At 36.8% G+C, this 26,401-nt stretch overlaps 1 protein-coding gene and 1 long non-coding RNA gene across 2 annotated transcripts; both read right to left on the bottom strand.

The window, feature by feature from the left end:
• Positions 1 to 301: 301 nt before the first annotated feature.
• LOC139119611 (uncharacterized) lies at positions 302 to 3,096 on the bottom strand. The gene is made up of 3 exons (XR_011548953.1): positions 2,966 to 3,096; positions 1,022 to 1,262; positions 302 to 612 (listed from the first exon to the last, which is right to left on the bottom strand). It is a non-coding gene; the product is annotated as an uncharacterized lncRNA (long non-coding RNA).
• Positions 3,097 to 11,161: 8,065 nt separating this feature from the next.
• Positions 11,162 to 17,181, bottom strand: LOC139119776 (uncharacterized). The gene is made up of 9 exons (XM_070683663.1): positions 17,067 to 17,181; positions 15,686 to 15,888; positions 14,778 to 14,968; positions 14,302 to 14,354; positions 13,889 to 13,987; positions 13,332 to 13,502; positions 12,935 to 13,071; positions 11,774 to 12,014; positions 11,162 to 11,359 (listed from the first exon to the last, which is right to left on the bottom strand). The coding sequence occupies exons 1-9, from the start codon at positions 17,122 to 17,124 to the stop codon at positions 11,328 to 11,330; spliced, it is 1,185 nt and encodes a 394-aa protein (XP_070539764.1). The 5' UTR covers positions 17,125 to 17,181; the 3' UTR covers positions 11,162 to 11,327.
• Between the last annotated feature and the right edge of the window lie 9,220 nt (positions 17,182 to 26,401).

Raw genomic sequence — 26,401 nt, 5'->3', positions numbered from 1 at the left:
ATTAAATACGAAAAAATCGGGATCATTTGTACAGATTAGACCGGTCGTGGTTTTGTGATCTCTTCCACAGAATGTCGTCCACGTACTCGGTCGTCCATCTGAAAGCCACAGGCGGGAGCAAGGCTAAGAAAGAAGCATGTATGATAATTAAGCTTTTTCGGTCTTTTAATGAAGTGACAATTGTCTACTGAACAGGAAAGGACACAGGACAAAAAACGCAAAAGACAACATCAAGATCAAGGAAAATCAGCCTGTAAACCGTACAAATGTTATGCGAAGAAAATCCAGAAACACTATGTCATTTTGAATATTTAAATTTCAATATTTTATTCAAGATCAGGCTGCAATATATTGGATTTGGCTTAATCTCTATCTTAACCTAAGTTGATGAGCATTTGAATGACGATAACAAACGTTAACCTTGAATGGCGTTATTCTTGTCACTTTAATGCATTTCGGATGTAACGAATTTTGCAATATTACTTTTATGCATGATTCTAGCCTGTAAAATTAGCATTTTTAATTTCCCTTTCTTCGTGTCTATAATCTTGTCTTTTTGTCGATTGACGCCTTGCAGTGTTTATGGTGTGCATTCAAACCATCCTTTTCCACCTAAATAAACAAAAAGTAATATGAATGATAGTAGGCTGTGAGCTATACGTCGTAAAAGCGTTTAAAGCAGGTTTCAGCGATAGGTGAAACTCATTCTAAGCGTCTTTTATATCTAAAACTATGTGCAGATTTAGTTTTCGACACAAGCTAAGACTAAGGATTTTTTTAATGTAAGGGTGGCCATCAGTGTAGCCGTACAATTGTCCAAGAACATTTCAAAATCTTAAAACTACCGATAAATGCAATGAAAATTAAAATTTACATTATCACATCTTCTCCTTTTTTGTATAAATAACACAAACTCTACCATCCACATTAAGAAAGGGTAAATGTATTCTGTACGTCTACAGAAAACAGTCAAAATGTGTTTGCATATATTGTCAGTGATTTATGACAGACGTGTACTTACCGTGTTCAATCTGTGCCTGCCTGCACAACTTGGCGTATTTACCACTGTTTTTCATCCTTCTGAGGGCAGTATTGAACCATTCTAGGACACGGCTATCCTTGCGCACTGCCAATTGCACACCATCAGAACAACGGATGACATCCCCTATTGGTTCGAGTCCAGGTGGTGTTCCGCCAAGCATGCCAGCCTTTTCGAGTTTGTCCTCTTTATAAAGGTTCAATTGCAAAAATGCCGCATCAATCTGATGACGAAAGGGTATATGATTTACTCCTAGAGCCAATCAATTGTTATTTTTAATGTATTGTATTAAAACGGTATTTCATTTTAGTGGCGGGGCATAACTAAAATTTTTCATAACAATTGTGCATTTTGTGATAAAAGTATGAAATGTGATATGAATGTAGATTATCATAATATAAATCAATTTGGATACCGAAGCACCATAGGTTGAACCTCGTTCTGATGTGACGGCCATTTTTAAAACTGCCGACCATCAGTTACTCTAAAATCCAATTCTGTAGTGAATAGTGGATGTATTACCATCATAAATGCCTATTAAGATTACTATTTGTATCTCTTTAATGTTGTCAAATCAATTGGATACATAGCTCTCATAGGTAGACCCTCGTTCTGGTGTGGTGGCCTTTTTTATACATAGCGACCATCAATTACTGTAAAATGCCATTGTTGCTGCTCTACGGATGATTCTTTGGTGAGTAGTTTTTGTATTCTAGGGACCGCAAGGGTTTTATAAATACAGATTTGTTATCCTACGGGTGCACGTAGTCCCCTCTAGCCCACGGCCTAATATTTCTTGACTGCTGGCTGACATAGCACCATCCTTTGATAGGATTTAATACATTATGCATTACTTATGCATGAGCATTGTGTTTTTGTGTGTATGTACCCGTTTAACAAGTCAGGTGGTGAAGAAAATATAAAAGAATATGCCAATTACTCTTCTCATAGTTTCTAATTGAAAATATCCAACCCAAAGTCACTAAACGTATTCTGCAGTTGACACTTACAAGTGGAAAAATACCTTGTCTGGGGGCAATTTTGATGTCTTTGGTCAGGTATAAATAGAAGAAGAATTTTAATGGTAACGCTTAACATATTTTCAGTAGCTCGCTATCTGACTTTGTTCAACACATATTAAGACACATCTGAGTCAAATTTGATGCCTTTATCAAAAATGCACGATGGATTTGCCATGCTCTTCCACTATTTGTAAAATAGACTTATTGGAAACTCTTTTCTGTTTTACATTTTTCTGTTACAAATTTTCTGCGTACTGATTTCGTTTTCAACCCGTGATGTTCAAAGTTGTTTGCGTGAAATTAAGGTAATATAGATAATATTAGTATGAGCTACTCTTCTATTTCCAATTTTCAAACTAAATAACGTTTTCAGTATTAATCTAGAACTATGTTATAGCTTTTTCAATACCAGTATTGGATAATCAAACAATGTGGCCAAGATATTTTCTACACAAGTTCACTGGTATCTTTGCATGACAATGTACGAGGCCAAGCCTACAATGGAGCAGATAGTTTGCTTTCGTCCATTATGAGTTGGGAGGGGGCATAGTATTGCTTTAATAAACGTTCTTGCTTCACTCTGAACATTTTTCGAAAAGTATCGTGTATCGTGTATCATTTATTACGTATGATGATTCTTGTCGTCCTTCAAAGTGGAATAGATAGAGGTCTGGTTTGCAGTTACATTATGATGCAAACGATCATATTACAAATATATTAACACTCGTTGCAGCTTGATCAAATTAAGTTTTTTTTCTATTTTATAGTCTTATCAGTTTCACAGGAGAAGGGTCCTTAAACTGTGCAGTGCGTTCATTTCCACCTTGAAGATATGGCTTATCTTTAAAAATGTATTTCATAACACTTGGATTTACAGCAAAAAATCTATACACTGATGTTTTACCTTGCTTTCCAGAAATCTATTATGTAGTTCGGCTGGGGAATCAAGGAAGTGTACTTCATTCCATTTGAGGGACTCGGCTCCTTTTACCTTACTGTCGATAAGACAGCGTTGATTACTGTACCAGCCCTTTATAAAACCTATTTAAAGATCAAGTTGAGTCAATTCTAAAATCATGTGAGATTTATGACATTGCTACATATACATATATGGTTAAATGACAACTTGAATCGAATATACTAATATGACACTTTCTTGAAATGCAACAGAGCGGTTGGATAGTTACTTGATTTAGCGCTCGATTAAATTAACCCAGTAATCTGCTAACGGATTAATATAGATTCTAAGAATATAGTTTCTGGATTTTTCGACTTGAACTTGCCTATATTTTTGCCATTTATATCATTGGGATTGAAATTCTTTGGATTTCCAATGGGAACAAAAAACCGTGATTCTCCACCATACTTCATCCATGTATCTGACAGCAGCATAGCATTTTCTATTTGACTTGTCCTAGATACACCGCAGTCATCGAATTGTCCCGACAATATACCTGCATTGCAAAAGAAGCGGGTATAAATATGCAATATTTCTAAGTGCAGAGATTGATGGCCCCGCCCTTCGAAAGAAAATTGGTGACAGTTCTTGATAGTTATTCGAGATACTTGTGGGTAGTCGCAGTTGAATATTTAACTATGACTGGTATTTGTTATCTAAACAAATATTTTATTTTTTTTAGTCATTCTATGGGTAGCTGTCTTCTGTATTAACTTCTAATACAGATTTTCCCTCCTTGCAAAGAGAAAAAAATACATTCATAGTGCATTGAAACAACTTCTTCATTTTCATAGTACATGTAATATTTTGGTAAGATGGCGAGACCGTTTCCGCAATTGCATGATTCTACCTTTGCTATATTTACCTAGTCCTGCAGCTTGAAAGTCGCTTGTAGGACCAATGTTAACGCACATGTCGTAGGTCGCAGACTGGAAAACACATTTCCTGCCTGCTTTCTTACAGACTGGACCAATGAGAAAAAGACTGTGTTATTGCTGCTTTGCGAATCATAATATTTCTGAGTCAATGCCCTAATATTGCAGTTGCTTTTATTGTCGAAAAATCGTTCTGTTCCTATACGTGTCTAATGTTACAGTATTTTTATACCCGTTTAATTTCCGAATTGTTACTGATTCTTTCTCCACATGCACGATTGACTAAATTGTTACGTTTGATATCTTTCTCTGTTATATACTACAAATAAGTCCTGGAAAGATCTGTACTTTTGTTAATGTTTCGAGTTACGGGTAAATATCGTTCTTAAGATACCTGCTTGGACCAGATCCTTGTAGAAACCCTTGACCTCATGATCATGTTCGTCTCTGTAATGAAAGAGAAAATGTAAATGATTTCTCATACATAACATTTTAAATACATTTGTATCATTCGGAAAAAACATTTTATTGAAAGAGGTTTTAATTTATTTGGTTTAAGGAAGTCTTTAATATATACAAGGAAATTAAAACACAGAAGTTACATCTGTAAATTTATGGCGTTAATTCCGAAAAAAAGATGAAATATTTAGTGCAACCAGTTTGTCACCACTAAGAGCAGTTTATTTTGAAATAGAATAAAACGCTGACGTGTGAGTTTAACATGTTTATAAGACCGGCAGATCATCAAGAGACACAGAATAGACAATCGTTTAATCAACATGGCCGATTGTTTTCAACGTTCAGGAAATGTAATAAAGAAAAATATGTTTTTTATCATTTTTCTCACATGTAGTACCAGGTGCAGTTGCAGGAGGCATCTTGAAGAAACGTGTATATCCTGTCATCGGCTTCTTCCTCAAGTCGACCAAGTATCGCATTTCCTGCCATCTTCGCCGTTTCATGAAACATCAACAGTGATTGTATCAATTCTTCACGTCTTTGTATAGCGGGACGCAGGAAAATTATAAAATCAGGATGCTTACAACAAGAGAACGAAATGAAATGTATGAGACCTTACGTTTTTATATCTCCTGTTTTGCACGAAATAGTTTCAGAGCCATACAGAAATGACCTTTCTTCGTGCATCTGTGACGTAAGCCTATCTCTAAGCGGTCGAACTTATCATTTCAGTAAATAATACAAATCCTTTAAAATTCAGACCGATAGTATGTACAATTTTGCCCTAAAATGAAAACTTATTGAAATGTTTTAACCGAAAAAACACGCAGACTTTGGCTCTAAAAATGCCCAGAGAAAAATTGCAATTTTATGCACTCTTCATTGCTAGTAGACTATAGCATATTTCCATCTCTTTGTTGATTTTTGTGACAAACTTCAACACTTACACCCGTGGCCACTTTAGTGTTGATCAAGCCTGTCTGGTACAAGCAGAAATTCTGTCTGCAGAAGGGTGATAAAACGGTTACTTTACCCTGTATCAGTGGTGATAATGATCCTACTATCGGTACCCCATGGACACGCCGATTAGCCTGAAATTAGGGAGTGATTATAAAATACACTGTATGATGTTGACCACAGCATTTGCCCTATCAGTACACAGTATCTGCTAAAATTCATGTGTTTCAATGCAGTCAGTGTTAGAAAACATCACACATTTTGCGCCGATTTCAATATTGCAGTGAATGAATACCAACGATACTACAGCGTGTATCGCAAGTGTCGTGTTCAGACTCTGTTCAGACGCGGGAATTGAGAAAATGCCAATTTGAAAGTGTTAGCGATTAAATTACAGACATCGCCCGTCTTGACTGCAAAACTTTCGAAATAAACATTCACTTGCACTAAGCCATGTTTCTTTCCTACAAACTGTGAATAAACGTTCTCCAATTTCACTTGGTACGAGAGAAAAGGTAAGAGTAAAGTACAGTCGGGGTAGCATTTACATGTACATTTATTCACATGTGTGTAACCATATGAACGACACTTTTCTCATCCCGGTTGAAGGGAACTTGTCCTGATACATGTGCATCTCTTCCAAACTTTTCTGGCTCCCTCCACGCTTATCTTAAAACGCTTGCTTGTTTCTTTGTAAGCTCCTCGTGATACCTCGCTAGGTGCCGGATTGCCACTACAATCTCTTATATTTTGAACAATCAAGCTTGCTACGTCCTCACTGAAGGATTTACCCTATGATATTCGCCACCGTTGTTATTGATGTTCATTGTCGGAGTGCAGACTTACAGCGTGTCTACAGTGCAGTGTTGTGATCGATTTGAATTGGGCAGGCGAGACATTTTAGTAGAACGTTATCTCAATCCTAACAGTGGGGTGCCGATAGTGAACCTTACATTTATTACACCGATCACCACTTTGTTTCGTTTATACAAACAGAATTTCTGCTTGCACCAGACAGGCTTAATCAACACTAAAGTGGCCACGGGTGTAAACTTCAACACTTAAGTTTGGCCTGTGTATGATTATTTAATCGGTATACGGGTTTTCCTAAGGTCATTCACAAGTGCGATATTACGATAGCTGCACTTTTCAACAATATTCCAGAAAGCCATATCAAGTATTAAGTTGTCACTAATTGATGAGCAGTATCCTCAAACAGAAGGGTGTACAACTTAACAAGCGTTTACGACATATTAAAATAAGTTTTGAAAAATACAGACTTTATCTAGCATTTGCCAATTGTACATCAAATGGTACCTAATAATACCCCCTTCTCACATAAATTACTCCTTAGATGATTTGTCAATGGTTGCAGAAACGATATACTAGAATTATATCGACTTATCATCGTTTATAATTGTTGATAAATAATACAGCACAAATTGATCGGACAAGGTTGATATACTCACATATATGACTGTTACTTTTGTGGCTGTCTTTGAGGATCGACTGACTGAAGTGTGGGCAATTACCAATTTTTATAGATAAACCATAAGATTTATCTTCTCGGTGCATTGCAACATATGTTTTTTGAAAAATGGCAGATCATTTATGAATACTCGTATTAAAATCAAACCCTACCTGGCTGGTGTAACGTGACAACATTGCACGGACCACAGGAACATAGACCCGCCCGGACATCAGAGCAAGAAGAAGACGAGATGACTCCGGAAAAGTCCCAGTTACGGATTTTAGTTCATTTTGCCAGTCACGATACGGACGTCGATGATTGACGACGGGGTTATGAAGGCCATCTTGGTGTCCATCATTTGTGAACACAAAAGCTGCAGACAAATTAACAAAGGCGACAGCTCATACAGGTCTTTTCATGACCTTGCGAATTGCCATGTTGCAGGACAAGCAAGTTTTTTGTTATCTTTCCTGACACAAACACCCCCTTATTGTTTCAAATTTAGATTGAAAGACAAAAAGGAAAATCTAAGATCTGTTGCTGAAATGGAAACTGAAAAGGATGAGCTCTGACTATTATGAATAAAATCCTTTTCATAGTCCTATAAAGTGAGAACCGCGAGTATTTACCCAACAAGCTTTTGCTCTTTGGTAACCCTTAACTGTTTTTACAAATTCTCATTTAGCCTTGCCTGATAGTTTTATCTGTCGCATTAATTTCAAGTTAATTGAAAGATGGCAATCATACTGAGTCTCGTGTAGCATACTTTAACCGACTTTTCTATAGGAGGATAACTTGCTTAGGCAATTACAAATTATATTGATTAGAGGTCCATATATCTTTCTTTCATGAATTTGACTTTGTTTATGTACCGTCTATTTACTGTCTGTTCTGTGCTGTTTTGTGTCTATGTTTACAATTATTGTCTTACAAATTTTGACCTAGTGTTATTGGATTATGGATTGGTATGATCGCGATTATTTTGTATGAAATAATGTGTGTGACACAAAGCAGGGCTCGAAATTAGCGGTAGTCCCGCGTCCACAGACTACCAACGTTTCTCTGGGGCTACCAAAATCCATGAAATGGTAGCCCACACGGACTACCAAGGCCTAGGACCTGAAAGGCAGTCAGTACTTGGCATGCCATGTCCGGTCTGTCACTTTGGGACTAGCTAAATGCAGTCAAAGCCAGCTTGACAGAGAAATGCCAGACTATGACTAAGTTATGCAAATTACGAAGATGACCGTACGGAGGAACTTTGCAACAAAGTTCTTTATCTGAACTGCCGTACTTTAATGACAGGCAAAGGAAATGACAGCAAATGAAAATGCATTTTTGTTGCATTTTGATCATAATATATCAACCACAAATACTCAGAAATGTTATGCCCCCCCCCCTTCAGAAAGCCCATGGTTTACTTTTAGCTGTGCTACAGTATGTCTCAGTGCTAAAAAGGTCGTATCGTTATCATGACAACTATCAAAATTTGTTTACAGCTTTGCCAGTGAAACCGGTTGTCAATAGGTCACCAAACTTTTGAGTATCACTAACATCGATTATACCTGTTTCCTTCGGTATTATAGGTGTGCAATATTCACATCAAATGACTAGAAAATTCACTTTATGGGCAGAATCTCGAAAAAAGCTTTTTCTTGTCCGGTAAACGAAAAAGATATCCCTGGACTAAAATATGCATGGGCTACCAGCCATTGTCACTGGGCTACCAACTTCAGAAAGTGGTAGCCCAAGTGTACTACCAGGAAGAAAAGTTAATTTCGAGCCCTGCAAAGGTATATCAGCGTGATGTTTTAATAAGTTGATTTTATGTTGATTTGGACAACTTGCCTATATACGCTGAATTATAACCTGCGAGATGTAAAATTTAAAGTAAGAATATTTCTTCAAAAATTAACGTCATCACTTTTTTCCATGCATCTTACCATGCAAGTACTTTACCATGGTCTCAAAGAGGAACTACCCAAGCAATATCAACCCTCCCCAGTCAGTATTGTGAACATAAATGAAATAATTTCGACAGTAATAGTAATAATGGCTAGATGTTATAGCAATAGGTGTTATGTTCACATTACGTATATATAGAGTTACGTACCTTCAGTCGACTGGAGAAGGATAACACTAACTATCAATGTACAGAATTTCATGTTCGTAACACAGCTTTCGAAGCAGTATACTTTGAATAGCAACCGATTTTTATACAAACAAGCGCGAACAATTGTATGCTAATGATCTGCATGCCCCAAACTCTTATATAACCAACTGATAAAAGTTCATTTGATTTAATCTTTCGTGACCCCATGAGGCTGTTTGCTGACTTAAGTGCATAAGGTTATTTAGCAAAAATCTCTTGAGATCTCTATCATGAAAGTTCCAGCTCCTGTGTTCAGTGCGTTTTAACACTGATCAATGAACTTATTTAGCTGCCACTACTAATGACTATGATCAATTCCTCTTATTTGTCCATATTTTACGTCCAGTGAAACTATGGAATCGAAAAACGCTATTTTCGAAGTCAACGAAAGCCTTAAAAAATTCCGGGGATGAAAAATATCTCAATTGACTCGTAAATAGACAGCAGACAATCGTCAAAAATTGGGACATTTTAAAGCCTGTGCTTTCTGTAGTTGAGTGTTGACGGCACCGCCGTTGTGGCATCGTAATTTCGAAGAATGTAACTCTGTATTGTCTGGAACGGTAATATATCAGAACTTCCAAAGAGTTTGGTGCATCTTTTAGGGAATTTGCAGGTATTCAAAAAGTCTTTGAATACACTAACTAATCGTACTCAATCTGTCCCTTTATTGTGAAAGAGAATAGTCAATATTTCTTTGAACAAAGCAAAGTTCTTGTCTTTCAGTTGCGAGGCATACAAAACGGTATGCAATGTGCGTACAATACAATGTAATAACCATACCAAGAGAGAAAAGAATCGCAAGTATATTTACCAGTGACATTTCTGTTTTAATTGTGGCATCTCTTACACTGCCACCAGAGTTCGCGCCTGCATTTATGCAATAGTGTGTTATACCAATAAAGCATGTGAATAAATACTTAAATACCTTCGATTGGCTTATAGGTGTAAACAATTGCCTGCTAATGCGATGACCAAGAAACTGTATAATTGGCGTTTCATACAAACACGTAGTTAAAAATTAACAAATGAACAAAAAATTATTTAACTTAATCCTTTATTTAAACAGTGTAGTTTGTGTATACTTTCTTCTTGCCAAATGTTATAATGAAGCCCTAGTACGTCGTAATCATGCATTTTACCTTTGCATAATACATAACTTTTACTCGGAACTCCTGCAAAATCCAATCTTCTTTCATCTCCCACACGACATCTTATACATATTACCATAATTCCTTCAATGTATTGCACATAAACATGCATGTTAAAGAGTGTAACGGTCGAAGAAACAAAAAGCAAGAGTCCAAGATTTTCAAGAAGAGAACGCATATGACGTTGCCACTAGCCAACTATCCGCTAGCCAACTATTGAATAGAATAGCAATTGCTGAATATTATACATGTTGAGCTCAAGGGAACCAAGTCTGTAGCACAAAAATTATGCGACCTCGTTTTTGTTTGCTAATTACGTTTACCTCACAAACTCATAAATGATTTAAGTATTCCTGCCGGACCATACCCAGATATTGTCACTCTGCCACGATTTATTTAGATAACTTTTATTGATCTCATGCACTAAATGTATATTTAAATGTCACGCCGGTTACAAAGGTTGCGACCTGTTTACTCACATCGACTCGGCGGGTGTTGCAAATCCAATTATTCCTGATCTCATTTTTACCTCCATTAATTTGTCAGTTAAATCGTATACCTTTCTCATGGTGAATAATGTTTTGAATTTATTTGTTACAAGACATGGACTCGGCACCGTCACATGCCTTACCCTTCGCCACATACCATTGTACTCGATTTGTTGATATCAATTACCTACGAAAAATTGGGATCATTTGTACAGATTAGACCGGTCGTGGTTTTGTGATCTCGTCCACAGAATGTCGTCCACATGCTCAATCGTCCGTCTGAAAGCCACTGGCGGGAGCAAGGCTAAGAAAGAAGCATGTATGATAATTAAGCTCTTTGGGTCTTTTAATGAGATGACAATTGTCTACTGAACAGGAAAGGACACAGGACAACAAACGCAAAAGACAACATCAAGTTCAAAGAAAATCAGCCTGTAAACCGGACAAATGTTATGCGAAAAAAATCCAGAAACACTATGTCATTTTGAATATTTAAATTTCAATATTTTATTCAAGATGAGGCTGTAATATTGGATTTGGCTTAATATCTTAACCTAAGTCGATGAGCAATTGAATGACGATAAAAAACGTTTGCCTCAAATGGTGTTATTTTTGTCACTTTAATGCAGTTAGGATGTAACGAATTTTGCAATATTACTTTTATTCATGATTCTAGCCTGTAAAATTAGCATTTTTAATTTCCCTTTCTTCGTGTCTATAATCTTGTCCTTTTGTCGATTGACGCCTTGCAGTGTTTATGGTGTGCATTCAAACCATCCTTTTCCACCTAAATAAACAAAAGAGTAATATGAATGATAGTAGGCTGTGAGCTATACGTCGTAAAAGCGTTTAAAGCAGGTTTCAGCGATAGATGAAACTCATTCTTAGCGTCTTTTATATCTGAAACTATGTGTACATTTAGTTTTCGACACAAGCTAAGACTAAGGATTTTTTTTTAATTTAAGAGTGGCCATCAGTGGAGCCGTACAATTGTCCAAGAACATTCCAAAATCTAAAAACTCCCGATAAACGCAATGAATATGAAAGTTTGCAATATCACATCTTTTTCTTTTTTATATAAATAAGACAAACTCTACAATCCATATTAAGAAAGGACAAATATATTCTACACGTCTACTGAAAACATAGTCAAAATATGTTTGCGTATACTGTCAGCGGTTTATGATAGACATGTACTTACCATGTTCAATTTGTGCCTCCCTGCACAATTTAGCGTATTTACCACTCATTTTCATCCTTCTGAGGGCTGCATTGAACCATTCTAGGACACGGCTATCCTTGCGCACTGCCAATTTCTCACCATCAGTACAACGGATGACATCCCCTATTGGTTCGAGTCCAGGTGGTGTTCCGCCGAGCATGCCTGCCTTGTCAAGTTCGTCCTCCTTAACAAGGTTCAACTGCAAAAACGCCGCATCAATCTGATGACGAAAGGGTATATTATTTACTTTTCAGCGAATCACTCTTTGTTAACGTTCTATATCAAACAAGTATTTCCTTTGCTAAATAGACTTATTGGAAACTCTTTTCTATTTTGAATATTCTGCGTACTGATTTAGTTTTCAACCCGTAGTGTTCAAGTTGATTGAAAGTCATTCAGGGAGCTTCGAAGTGTTTTCTGTGAAATTAAGTTAATATAGACAATATTTGTATGAGCTACTCTTCTATTCCAATCTTCAAACTGTATAACGTTTTCACTATTAATCTAGAACTACGGTATAGCTTTGTCAATACCAGTATTGGATTGTCAATCACTGCGGCCTCAGATTTTTTCCACAGAAGTTCCCTGGCATTACCAAAACTTTAAAATAAGAGCAATACTTTACCCCCTCCCGGCCCATAATGGGCGAAAACAAACTTTGCATGAGATAATGTACGAGGCGAAGCCGACAATATTATGAAGTAGATAGTTTGCTTTCGTCCATTATGAGTCGGAAGGGGTACATTATTGATTAAATACATGGTCTTGCTTCACTCCGAACTTTTTTCCAAATGTATCATGTATTACGTGTGATGATTCTTGTCGTCTGTCAAAATGGAATTGATAGGGATCTGGTTTGCAGTTACAATATAATGCAAACGATCATATTACAAATCTATGAACACTCATTGCAGCTTGATCAAATTAAGTTTTTTCCTGTTTTATATTCTTGTCAGTTTCACAGGAGAATGATCGTTAAACTATTGTCCTGCGTTCATTTCCACCCAGAAGATATGGCTTATCGTTAAAATGTATATCTGAAGATTACAACAAAAAATCAAATATTAAAATGCCACGGACAATACTTACGTATAATCCTTCTTATATTCTCTGTACCGTACAACAATACTAACGTCTTACCTTGTTTTCCAGAAATCTATCAGGCAGTTCTCGTGCGAAATCAAAGAAGTGCACTTGATTCCACTTCAGCGACTCGGCTCCTTTTACCTTACTGTCGATAAGACAGCGTTGATTACTGTACCAGCCCTTTAGAAAACCTGTTTAAGAATCAAGTTCAATTTTGGAATCATGTAAAGCTTATGATATTGCTACAAAACGCCCTCGAAATATACTGATTATTAATGACAACTGACTCGAATAACTAATATGACACTTTCTTGAAATGCAACAGAGCGGTTGCACGGTTACTTATATTTGCACTCGATTATATTAACTCAATAATCCGCTAATGCATTTATACAGATTCTAACAATACATTTACCAGATTTTTGAACTTGAAGCATTTGTGTAGACTTACCTATATTCTTGCCATTTATATCATTTGGATTGAAATTCTGTGGATTTCCAATTGGAACAAAAAACCGTGATTCCCCACCATGCTTCATCCAAGTATCTGACAGCAGCATAGCATTTGCTATTTGACTTGTCTTTGATACATCACAACCATCGAAGTCTCCCGACAGTATACCTGCATTGCAGAAGATGCAAGTATAAATATGCAATACTTATAAGTGAAGAGATTGATGGACCCGCCCTTCGAGAGAAATATTGATGCAGTTCTTACCAGTCAATATACACACTTGTGAGTATGCTTAATTTAAGTTTAACTACTGTAGTCGCAGTTGCATATTTAACTACGACTGTTATTTGATATCTAAACAAATCTTTAATTTTGTAAGTAATTATGTGAGACGCTGTCTTGTGTATTAACTCATCATACAGATTTTCCCTCGTTGCACAGAGAAAATAATATGTTCATACTGTATCAATACAATTTTTCATAGTTCACGTAATATTGTGGTAAAATTCGGGACTGTTTCCGCAATTGCATAATTCTAACTTTGCAATATTTACCTATTCCTGCAGCTTCGAAGTCGCTTGAAGGACCAATATTAACGCACATGTTATAGGGCGCATACTGGAAAACACATTTCTTTCCAGCTTCCTTGCAGACTTGCACCAACGAGAAGAAGAAAGTATTGTAATGTTTGCTGCTTTGCTAATCGCAATATTTGTGAGTCGATGCCCTATCAACATTTGTTTTAATTGTCGAGAAATCATTTGTTCAAAGATTTCCCGAATGTGTCGAATGTTACTGTATTTTACTAACCATTCTCATTTCGTTATTTATTCTTCTTCTACACGCACCATTGACTCAATTGGTACCTTTGATGTCTTTCTCTGTTACTGTTTACCAAGTCAGAATGAGAAAGAATTGAACTTCTGTAAATGTTTCGAGACACAGGCAAATATAGCTCTTACGTTACCCGCTAGGATCAGATCCTTAAAGAAACCCTTGACCTCATGATCATGTTCGTCTCTGCGTTGAAAGAGAAAATGTAAATGATTCCTCATACATTACAAGTGAAATACATTCGTATCATACGGAAGGATTACATTTTATTGATAGAGGTTTTAACTTATTTGTTTTAAGGAAGTATATTATATATATAATCAAATCTGTAATTTTATGACGTTAATTCCGAATTCGGAAAAAGATCAAATCAGTCAAAGCCTTGCGTATTTAATATAACCGGTCACTTTGTCACCGGGAACAGCTTCTCTTGAAATATAACAAACACTGACGTGTAAGTTCAACATTTTTATGTTATAAGACCAGCAGGTCATCAGGTGATACAGAGGGAAAATCGACGAAAGTCGGTTAATCAGCATGGACGGATCTATTGCTTTCAACGTCCAGGAAATTTTTTAAAGAAAAAATACTTTTTAAGGTCTTTCTCACATGTAGTACCAGATGCAGTTGCAGGAGGCATCTTGAAGAAACGTGTATATCCTGTCATCGGCTTCTTCCTCAAGTCGACCAAGTATCGCATTTCCTGCCATCTCCGCAATTTCATGAAACATCAACAGTGATTGTACCAATTCTTCACGTCTTTGTAGAGCGGGACGCAGCAAGTTTTCAAAATCAGAATGCTTACAACAAGAGAAAACATTTAATATATTAAAACTTTTGGTTATTACAGCTCTTTTTTTTAATGACATAGTCTTAAATCTATAAAGAGATGGCCTTCTTCGTACATGTGTGACGTACGTCTAACCGATCAAACTTTGCTGTCAAGCGTTTTGAATTTTCAACACTGACACAGCCTATTCATGTTTAATAGGTTTTTATTTATTTTTAGTTAAAGAGTGCATGATTTGTAAAAGGACCCTGTTAAAAACGGTCGAACTTATCATTTTAGTAAATAAGCAACACAACTAAATCCACTAAAATGAATATGTCCTTGTTAAGGCCATGGACACGTGATAATATGCCATAAAATTGATATTTGTGGCAATGTTGTTTTAACTGAACAAACAATGCAGAGTATGGCGATGAAATGCTCTTAGAAAATTGCGATTTTGATGCACTCTTCATTGCTTGCATATTTGCACCTCTTTGTTGTGTTACGTGACAAACTTCAACACTTGCTGGTATGATTATGTTGATATACTGGTATTGCTGAGGTCATTCATCAGTGCGATTTTACAATAGCTACACTTATCAACAATATTCAAGAAAATCCTCGAACAGTAGGATGTAAAATAAGTCTTTTACAGTACAGTCATACTGTTTTGGACTCTGTTATTTCACATGGTTGTAGTCAAAACGATCTATTTATGAATACTCGCATTGCAATTCCATCCTACCTGGCTGACGTAACGAGACAACATCGCACGAACCACAGGAACATAGACCCGCCCGGATATCAGAGCAAGAAGAAGACGGGATGGCTCCGGAAAAGTCCCAGTCATGGATTTTAGTTCATTTTGCCAGTCACGATACGAACGTCGATGATTTAAGACGGGGTTATGAAGGCCATCTTGATGTCCATCACTTGTGAACACAGACGCTGCAGACAAAGTGATTTAGGCGACAGCTCATACAGGTGTTTCCATGACCTTGTAAATTATCATGTTGAACGATTGACAGGTGCAATGAATTTACCGTTGATTTAACGGAGACAGACAACCGCTTATTGTTTTAATAACCTTTTCGATTTAACAGATAAGAAAAATCACAGTTTCTTGCTCATTAGTAACCCATGTTTTCACAAATTCTCATAAATACATTCAACTTGCCAGATAGTTTTATCGTTCGCTACAAAATACAAGTTAATTGAAAGAAGGCAACCATAATAAGTCTCGTGTAATATCCTTCCGAAGATAATTTTCTCAGGCAGTTACAGACTTTATAAATTATATTGATTTGTATGAAATAATGGTGTGTTTCACAACGGTATATCATAGTGATCTTTTGATAACTTGATTTTAAGTTGATTTGGACAACTTGCTTAAAGCCGCACTTTTCAATCCCAGGTTCTCGCATTAGTAGAGTTCTCCTCCCAGTCAAACACTTGGCCAGTACGATGTTTGATTTCTATTACATTAATTACACAAACTGATTTCAATCTTTTGTCACCCTTTGCTGATCCTGCAAATAGAGCTTATATAACCGTTTGATTGACGGTCGGTTCAAATTGCCAACGGTCATCACCACACTGGAATTTCCTTAAAAAACATCTACCAGTCACGTTAGAATTTGAATATAACCACAGAGTTCGATCGGCAGCAGCTTCATGCTGACCGTTTGGCAGTCTGTCAGCGTTTTTGCGGTTGGACAAAACTAAAAAGTGGTATTTTCTGGAGCGTGTGCCCTCATGTTGCCTGTTTGGTGTCCACTTACACAATGAACGCCGCCATAGGTTGGCGCCCTTTTAAAGGGAGGCTCCGCCTTTAAAAGGGATAAATTATAACCTGCGAGGCGGAAAAAGAGAAATATTTCTTGAAAAAGAGAAATATTTCTTGAAAAATTAACGTCATCACTTTTTCCATGCATCTTACCATGCAGGTACTGTACCATGGTCTCCAGAAAGAACTACCATGAGCAATATCTAACCTCCCCATTAGTCAGCGTAGTCAGTATTATGAAAATAAATGAAATAATTTCGACAGTAATAGTAATAATAGCAAGATGTTAAAGCAATAGAGAGAGGTTATGTTCACATTACGTATTTAAAGAGTTACGTACCTTCAGTCGACTGGAGAAGGATAACACTGAGTATCAATACACAGAATTTCATGTTCATAACACAGCTTTCGAAGTAGTATACTTTAAGTAGCAACGCGATTTTTTATACAAACAAGCGCGAACAATTGTATGCTAATGATCTGCATGCCCCAAACTCTGATATAACCAACTGATAAAAGTTCATTTGATTTAATCTTTCGTGACCCCATATGGCTGTTTGCAAACTAAAGGGCATAAGGTTATTTAGAAAAAAAGCTGTTGAGATTTTAAAACTAATCAATGAACTTTTTTCTGCCACAGTACCATACAATTTTAGACTTTACATAATAATATTTAACAGTCAATAATTGTTGGAAAATGATAATTATCTCTTATATATATATATAGAGAGAGAGAGAGAGAGAGAGAGAGAGAGAGAGAGATAGATAGATAGATAGATAGATAGATAGATAGATAGATAGATAGATAGATAGATAGATAGATAGATAGATATTGGCATTAAAACGGAGACGCGGACGGTCACCATTTTCCATGCATCCAGTATTTGAATCGCCCTATCACCGCCCCCCTCCCGTTAATTCTATCCAGGATCTCGTAACTTTGAAATGTATAAAATATAGCCAGTTCAAAGCAACAAAAACTTGCCGTGTTCAACCTGTGCCTTCATACACACTTCGGCATATTTACCACTTTTCTTCAGTTTTCTGAGGGCGCTATTAAACCACTCCAGAGCAGGACTTTCCTTTCGCATTCCCATTTGTATGCCATCATTACAGCGGATAATATCACCGATCGGTTCAAGTCCGGATGGAGTATCACCGCCGAGCATACCTGCTTTCTCAATCTCATGTTCTTCTCCAGGCCATAGCATTACAAAGGCAGCATCAATCTGATAATGCAATGAAAAATGATATGCCTATCGAAGCCATTGTCATAGATCAACCCGCGGGATAATTGTGGTAACTTTTTGTTACCTATATCTTTTTGTCTATTGTCTATTTACGTATTTTGTTTCGTATGGATTCTTGTATCTCTAATTTTATATCCATAATCATTATCGGGATTCCTGCGGTGTTTTTAAGAAAGTCCTAAAGTAGATCACAGTAAATTATCGGGACTTTGGAAATGGAAGAAATGGTTAACTGTAGTAATGAAAATCAGGAGATTGCAATAAATAGCGAAACATGTAACGATTAATACAGAATATTGGATTACTCCTATTGAACTTGCAAGCGCTTCAAGCATTCCAGGATGTGACAAAATTAAAGAATAACCTCGTTTTTTTCAAAGCTCTGAGAAAGATCTCTTGGAAAGTCATGTTGGCGCATGTGACTTAAACTAAATGTATCTGCTCCTTTTATACCATTTTCAACGAGACAGCTTTGGTTACTGTACCAACCAGTAATAAAACCTAATGTGAAAGTTCAAATAAGTATAATTATAGACTTTTGAAACACGGGAAAAGGAACGTATTTGAAAACGGATGTTTAACATTGATTATGATCATTACGGCCGATACTTTAACAGGTAAGCTTAATATGTCGAAGTGAAAAAGTGTGACATACAGGCATATAATGGGTCGGTCCTGAAATCCTACATCTTATGAAAGCAAGCGACGGCTACATATCACAAAGTCGGAAATCAGTATCCCATTATATTACTTCAGCTTTTTTAATGCTTAATTAGGGATACAATGTGAAAAGTTAAGTGAAACAAGTTAAGTGAAACAAAATTTAAAAAATCATCAGCTTGCCTATAGTTTTGCCTGTAATGTCATCGGGCGTGAAATTATCTGGATTTCCAATGGGAACGAAAAAGCGCGATTCTCCTCCATTCTATCCAAGTGTCAGACAACGCCATGGCATGCACTATCCCGCTGTTCTTTGGCACAGCACAGCCATCAAACTGTCTCGACAGTAAACCTGACAAAGAGCCCATGAATTTGGCCAAAGGAGAAAGCAATTCTCATTAGTTTTGTTGTCTAAATCAAATACATATCCTGCCCCTCTCAAACAAAAGTAGCATGAAATACACACTATTGTCCCTGTTAAAACAATGCATTGTCATATAATGCTATGTTTTTGTTGACAAGTAAATTCTATAGGGGACTAAAGTTCACTCGTCATAAATTGTTCATTAGTACATAAGCTGCTTTGACAAGTTAACAAACGGAAGTTTCGACATATTTCAGAGTTAAACAAGAAATGTTCAGTCATGATTAAGTAATTGAAAATATTAAAAATATATCAAAATTTAATAGTAATGGAACTTTCACAGCCAGTGCATAGTGGAGGGCGAAATGCAGTTTCAATCAATAAATTCGTTTGTATAGTTATTGACATACACCTTTTCTTGGGTGTTCAACAGAAATGAAATGAATTTTTGTGAAAGTCGGTATGGAAATGCTTGTATATCCCTGGAAATCAACCAATTTATTACTTCTTCTACGTGGCTTTTTGGCGACAAAGCATGTTAAAAAGGAAACAGTGTGCTATTCTTGATTTGCTCATATGATTTACGCTGGAGACTTATCTATGAATTCTAAGATTCTATGTCATCATTGAATTAACGAATTCTCGTGATGGCATACGGATCTACTTTATCGATTACAGATTCAAAACTGTTTCAGAGTTATTTACCTACTCCTGCGTATTCGATGTCACTCTTATAACCACTGACATGACAGAGGTCGTAGGGGCCCTGGTGCACGATGCATTTCTTACCAGCTTCCCTACAAACTTTCAAAGGGGAAAATGAACATAATTATTACATCAAGTCAATCGCTTCGGCTATGGGTAGGAATTCATTCGCTGTGTATTTTAACACAAAAATTTCAGCTTGCCACTCGCGAGAATTGTTTAGTAAGCATACTACTTACCGATATCAATTCGTTGGTTGTGGAAGGGACCATAACAGTAAGTTTCGATATTAGTTTATTTCTTTTGTTATGTTAAAGCATTCTACTTGTTTCCCCTAAATTGCGTTCAAATATAAAGTACTAGGCTTGCAAACATAGCGTTGTGTTCCACATACAACGTTATTATTAAAATTGAATTTTAATCCAGACTAAATACGGTTATTCACAGTACCATTTCACATATCACTTGTTTAGACGTGTCTGCCAACTTGAACAATACAGATTTCAGTATGATTTAGAGAGTTACTCTGGAAACTTTATGTTAGAGACAGGATTAAGATAATGTTAACACATTAAAAGTTATATGCAAGTTTTAACATCATTGTGTAAAATGGTTTTGATATAATACTATTGAAATACCTTCAACGACGATATCCGTAAAGAAGCCTTTGACCTGATGATCGTGCTCATCTCGTGCCCTTCCACAACCAACGAATTGATATCGGTAAGTAGTATGCTTACTAAACATCGTGCAAATTAATACGTATGTGAAGACCTCAAAGTGGTCCCCGACTTCAAAGTAGTCCCCGTAGTTATAATTGAACTAAATTTTTACGCAGTCCAGGGATATTTTCATTCATATATTTGCATAAAGTTGTTGAACTTTGTAACATTGCCAGTACTAATCTGTTATTTTGGTCATTTTTGATATATGCGCTCACTTTTATTACTTTTTCAAAATTCTGACGCATTTTACCATGCAAAACCAGCCCAAACTGCACGTCAATTTTTTTTCACCTGGTTAGGGTGTCTCATATTAGCATCATGGGAGTTTGCGCTGCACACGGTCAAGACCTGGCGACCAACCGATCACTGTACGAATCTCCATGGCCTACAAGTACCCCATCAACCTTAACCAATATCTGAATGAGTACCAGCTCAAACAGTCATTAGTTTCAAACTTGTCGCTCGACCTTATATTTCACGCGAGTACTGATTGTCTTCATCCAAAATCAAATTACACTGAGTGAACTTGCACAGAATCATCGCAATTCAGCCATGTTGGAACGATGATGGCCCTGCGTACGATGGTGTGTAGTGTGTTTCCTGTGATATAAGCTGCAGTACCTCTATTTGCCAACTTAGATTTGTTTTACCTGTCCGTGGTATTATTGGGTAAAGGGTTTTGAACACAGTTTGTCAGGAATTTAGGATGATAGTTGAAAGAATGGAAATATACTCCAACACCCGCCCCAGCCCACTAAGCCCCAGGTCTGTAATCGGTACGCACAGGAAAGCAAATTTAGCTGCTAGTACACTGAGTAACATCGTTTATGTTATAGAAAGAATGTGCTGACTTGAAAAATTTAAGATGCCAGCTGTACAATATCAGGTATTAATAGGAATATAGTACACTTCCTTTGATTTTTGTCAACTTTTAGTATTGAATAAAGAAAATCTGATTGACTCCAAAAGTGTCCTTTTGACCTTAAAGTGGTCCTTGAAAACATTGGATGATTATGCGCTCTGCTGTTTTCAAAATCGTTTATGTTATACAAAGAATGTGTTAACTTTAAAAATATAACATGCAACCTGTGAAGTATCAGGTATTAATAGGACAATAGTACACTTCCTCGGATTTTTGAAAACTTTTAGTATTGAATAAAGAAAAGCAGTTTGACTCCAAAAGTGTTCTTATGACCTCAAAGTGGTCCCCGTGTAATTCGAATGATTGTTCACTCTGTCTGCTTTATTCAACTTCTTTTGCGTAATTGAAGGACTGTTCTTACTAGAAAAATGTGACATGCGACCTGTGAAATATCAGATATTAATCGGACTATAGTACACTTCTTTGGATTTTTGTCAACTTTTAGTATTGAATAAAGAATATCACTTTAACTCAAAAAGTGTCCTTTTGACCTCAAAGTGGTCCCTGAAACCTTGGGATGATTTTACGCTCTCTCTGCTGTATTCGATATCGTTTATGTTAAAGAAAGAATGTGTTGATTATAAACTTGAGTATGCGACCTGTGAAGTATCAGATATCAATAAGACAAGAGTACACTTCCTTTTTTGTCAAACTTGTAGTAATAAATAAATAAAGAAAATCAGTTTGACTTCAAAAGTGTCCTTTTGACTTCAAAGGTGTCTCCTGAAAATTCGGATAATTTTACGCTCCGTCTGCTGTATTCATCATATTCTTTTAGGTAATATATTACTTCAATCGCGTCACTTTGTATGGTAGGTATTGGAAGAAGAATTGGAAGAAGAAAAATAGCCCCCCCCTTAAGAATTGGCCTTGAGCCCTATTCATGTGTATTTCAACGATATCTGTGCATTCGTAGCACAATGCAGAGGCGTGTAGATCGCATTTGTGTCAAGGGATATTGCTTCAGAACCGCTGCTAATCTGTCCATAGACCTTTTCAGTAGTTTACTACTACACCGATCAGTTTTTTTCACACCTCGGAAAGTAATGAAATAGCTTAGTCTTTGAATAAATGAACATGTACCTACTTTATCTCTGACTATCTATGACTCATCTCCTACTTCCGTTAATTATGTCGAATGTGGCAACATCTAATGTCAACCGATTTTGAGAGACGTCGACTGTTTCTGCTCGGTTCTGAACTTTTGACGGATTCAACGTATTCGATACGTTTTACGCGAGATGGCAAACGTTGCAGAGTTCGTTGACGTAGGCTCACGGGAAAATGGTTGAAAATACATGTTTATATTATCGAGGTAGCTAGCAGAAGTAGAAAATGGGCCGTGAACCGACCAGTGTTATAGTCCCGGTCGAAGTAAACTACCAAAAATTTCTATGGGCTGGCTTGTCGCGATGAATTTTTGACCCGCAAGCGCGATTGATACCTACAGTACTGCCGCAAATTGTATTTCATATCCGTTTATGTATTTAAGAGCGGCAATTAGAATGACTTCCAAATGTCGATATGACTTCAAATGAGTCATTTTATAGATAAGTCATGATTGATAAAGACACTAGCCCTCCCCATTGTTATTCTGTGCTCAGCCTTATTTTGTACATTTTTCCCAACTTAAGGTATTAAATAGCAGCTGACATTACATTAGAAACGTCCAAGTGACAACAAAAGCGTCCATTATGCGGTAGGTGTCGTCAGACTTGAGTTTAACCCCCTATTTTACCGGACATTTAGGATGGGGGCCACTTTAAAGAGGCACTCCCACTTTGTAACATTTTTAAAACACATTTTTTTAATGCCAACGGTCGATATTTGACTTGGCGACTGCGCGCGGATCGCGAGATATCGATAAAAACATGTCATTTCCCGAGCGTATTTTTCACATCCCGAAGTTTTACGATCGTTCTAATTTTGACTCGAAATCCCCCGAAGGTTTGTTGTTGTGCTGATTGACGATATTCTAGGGAGTCTACAATAAGTTCGACCGACGCGATTAATTTACTTCCCACAGCATTATGCCGTTACATCAGGTAAGTTTTTAAAAACTTCTCCTTAGTTTTTGTCGTTTTTATTATTCTAAATCGGTTGTATTATATTTTTAACCAATACCACATAAACATCAGTTTTTACATGTCAAATATTAGCCGCCTCCGATGACTACATTTTGTCGTCTGCCACACAGTACGTCGCGCGCGTGGTATGAGCACGTGGCATGCGTCTATGCATATCATGCGGCGGCAGCTATGTATCAACCGCACGTAACTGTGCTAGTCACCTTTGCCAATTCTGGTGGAATCAGCAAAAATTGTTTTTCATTTGTACGCCAAGTCAGTAAGACTCAGCTTTCTCCCTCAGGCCATGACCGATCACCGACGCCAGTGGTACTGTGGCGTACAGCAGCGTCAGCGTAGACTCGTACTCCATAGCTTAGTTGACAATGGCCCCAGTGCCGAACGTTTGATGTTCGGAAGCTGAATTTAGGTGGGCCACCGGAATTCAAACTTTTACTTTTTTGAAGACATGTTTTTATCGATATCTCGCGATCCGCGCGCAGTCGCCTCGTCAAATATCGACCGTTGGCATTAAAAAAATGTGCCTCTAAAAATGTTACCAAGTGTGAGTGCCACTTTAAAGTCGGGGACCACTTTGAGGTCTTCACATACGTAATATACTCTAACCTCTGCAAGAGTTGATATTTCACAAAGTTGTAGTGAGAGGCCCAACTTTGATATAAGCGGTCTGAGTATAGATGCATGCATACGGATTCGAAATTAAAGTATCCGACTTGCTGTAAAGTTAGATGTATTTTTCACTACTTTGCACCGCGGACGAAAACAACAATTCAAAAGACTAGTCTCGTATAAGATTGCTAAATAAAGGAAAACGCAGATTTTTACTAATTGGTTAACCTCATCAAATTTTCTTTATGTTCTTTGTTTTATTTGTGTCTGGTTGCTAGCTTCGACACTATGTTCACATATATGAAACATACAATGGGCCAGCAATCATATGACAGTGATAGTATATATTAAAATGACAAATGAAAAACCCATTTTGGTAACATGAAACACAAATGTATGATGGCTATCATTAATCAACAAAATTTAACTCGAAAATCATGCAAAAAGTGGACTTGCTCTATTTGAAGGCACCTGAATCAAGACGGGCTCCTTTTCTGCGCATACCATATATTTTTTCAAATCAAGCACACATTAACAAACTAAAAGTGCTACTATAAGTTATTGATTCCCGAGCTAAAACAATGAAGCCGCCTGTCCGTATGTTCTTGTATAGCGAGTTGTCATCATTTTGAGTGGACACAAACTAGATCATGTCAGTTATCAAATCTTGCAACAGAGCATCGACAGTTGCTGCACTCCATAACCTTCCTTTGATTACCTGACTGGTCAGCAAGATCGCGAAGGCGAGACGGAGTCTCATGTCGTGCATATGAGCTGAAAGACGATGTTTGTACCGATGCAGCTCAACACGAACTATTGCTTGCAAATTTTTGTGTCATATATTCTAATATCTAAAGAAGATACTTTCACAAAGTTCTAGTCAGAGGTCCGATTGCAAGATAGTTACGTAGTCTCCATATACGCATGCCTAAATATTTGAAATGAAATTTCCATAAGCTGTAACTTTTGAAGCATTATCCAGTATTTTGTTGTAAAATGCATTTACTTCTTCTTCTACTACTCCCGAAGCCATATCGGTATGCTAAGTACCCAAGTATTTATAGGGAAAGGGTCATTGGAACTGCGCTAAAAGACCATATGGACCCATACGACCAATGTAAACACTCTTTCCAAGATGTCATGGTGATTGATAAAAGCTAAAACATGTTCGCCATGTATACCGTAAAATTAAATTAAAATTTTGCAGGTATGTTGATCTAGATACCATTTAGTAAATGCATGATTTCTAAAGGTGAAATTCGCACAAGTCCACTTCCGACGACCTCTTCTCTTTGAAAAATTCGTTGTGTGTATGTAATGTGAAATGTTATTAATGGCAACTACTTTTAATAAGGAACATAATTCACTTGTAAACATTAAATTTTAATGTTTTTTACACGATGAATTGTGTTAACAAAGCTAAATTTTCCACTTTAAGTACCATTGGTGAGAAGAAGAGTCCATTTCTGTTCAAAAATAATATAAATGTCACATTACATTACAGCTGAGTCCCTTTACAATTGAAACATGAATGCAGATATTTCCTTGACCAGATTTCATCTCATGTTCCAATTGCTGCGTGTTGTGTTTTTAAATCCATTATTTATATGCAAAAAGATATGATATGGAAAGACACTGTTCATCATGAATTGCCGTCGAAATATTAACAGCCGGAAAACTACGAAAGCACACGATGGTGAAATGCTTTTGAAGGCTTTTGGATCAGTATGATCAATGAAAATACATATTATACTCAATACCCGCCTGTTGTACAGTTATAGAGAAACGTGGAACAGCAATGTTCTTTTGAAGATTAACGATTTAACATGAAATTTGACATGAATAAATATTTCATGGTTTATTCAGTAATAGTCATAATGCCGTCCTTATGAACATTTCTCTTGCACAATATATGATCTGTACTCAAACCTCTTGTACATCCGACAAATGGGCAACATGAGCCTTGTTGGTGTTGATATGTCCACCAGAGACTAACTTATCAGTCCATTAAACACCATGCCAAACTGTTATTTTGGAAGGTGCCCTCCCTCCATCACTGCACGCCATAGATTCATTGCTGTTAGTACATAATTATCCGTTAAACTGACAAATTTTACCACAGCTTTGGCAAGGAGTGCGAAATGGTCAAATATCATAAATTCAAAACTAATGGAACTTTCAGAGCCAGTCTATAGTAGGTTGAAAGACATTTTTAATCTATATATTCGTTTGTATACGTATTGACATTCACCTTTCCTTTGGTTCTCGAAAGAAATCAAAGTTTTGTGTAAGTCGGTATGGAATTGCCTGAATAGTCCTTGGGATCAATTGATTCTGAAAATCAACCTATACT

This window comes from Ptychodera flava, chromosome 20 (genome assembly GCF_041260155.1).
Source record: "Ptychodera flava strain L36383 chromosome 20, AS_Pfla_20210202, whole genome shotgun sequence".
Classification (NCBI taxonomy): domain Eukaryota; kingdom Metazoa; phylum Hemichordata; class Enteropneusta; family Ptychoderidae; genus Ptychodera; species Ptychodera flava.
The sequence above is the reverse complement of the archived record's forward strand: the minus strand, read 5'-3'. Positions and strand labels throughout refer to the sequence as shown.

Excerpts from the sequence above, each read along its gene's own strand:
- LOC139119776 (XM_070683663.1), bottom strand. The coding sequence starts at position 17,124 with ATGAACATGAAATTCTGTGTATTGATACTCAGTGTTATCCTTCTCCAG. Across the intron at positions 15,889-17,066 it reads CCTTCTCCAGTCGACTGAAG|CGTCTGTGTTCACAAGTGAT; the intron begins GTACGTAACTCT and ends CTTTGTCTGCAG. Across the intron at positions 11,360-11,773 it reads GGAGGCACAAATTGAACATG|GTGGAAAAGGATGGTTTGAA; the intron begins GTAAGTACATGT and ends TTGTTTATTTAG.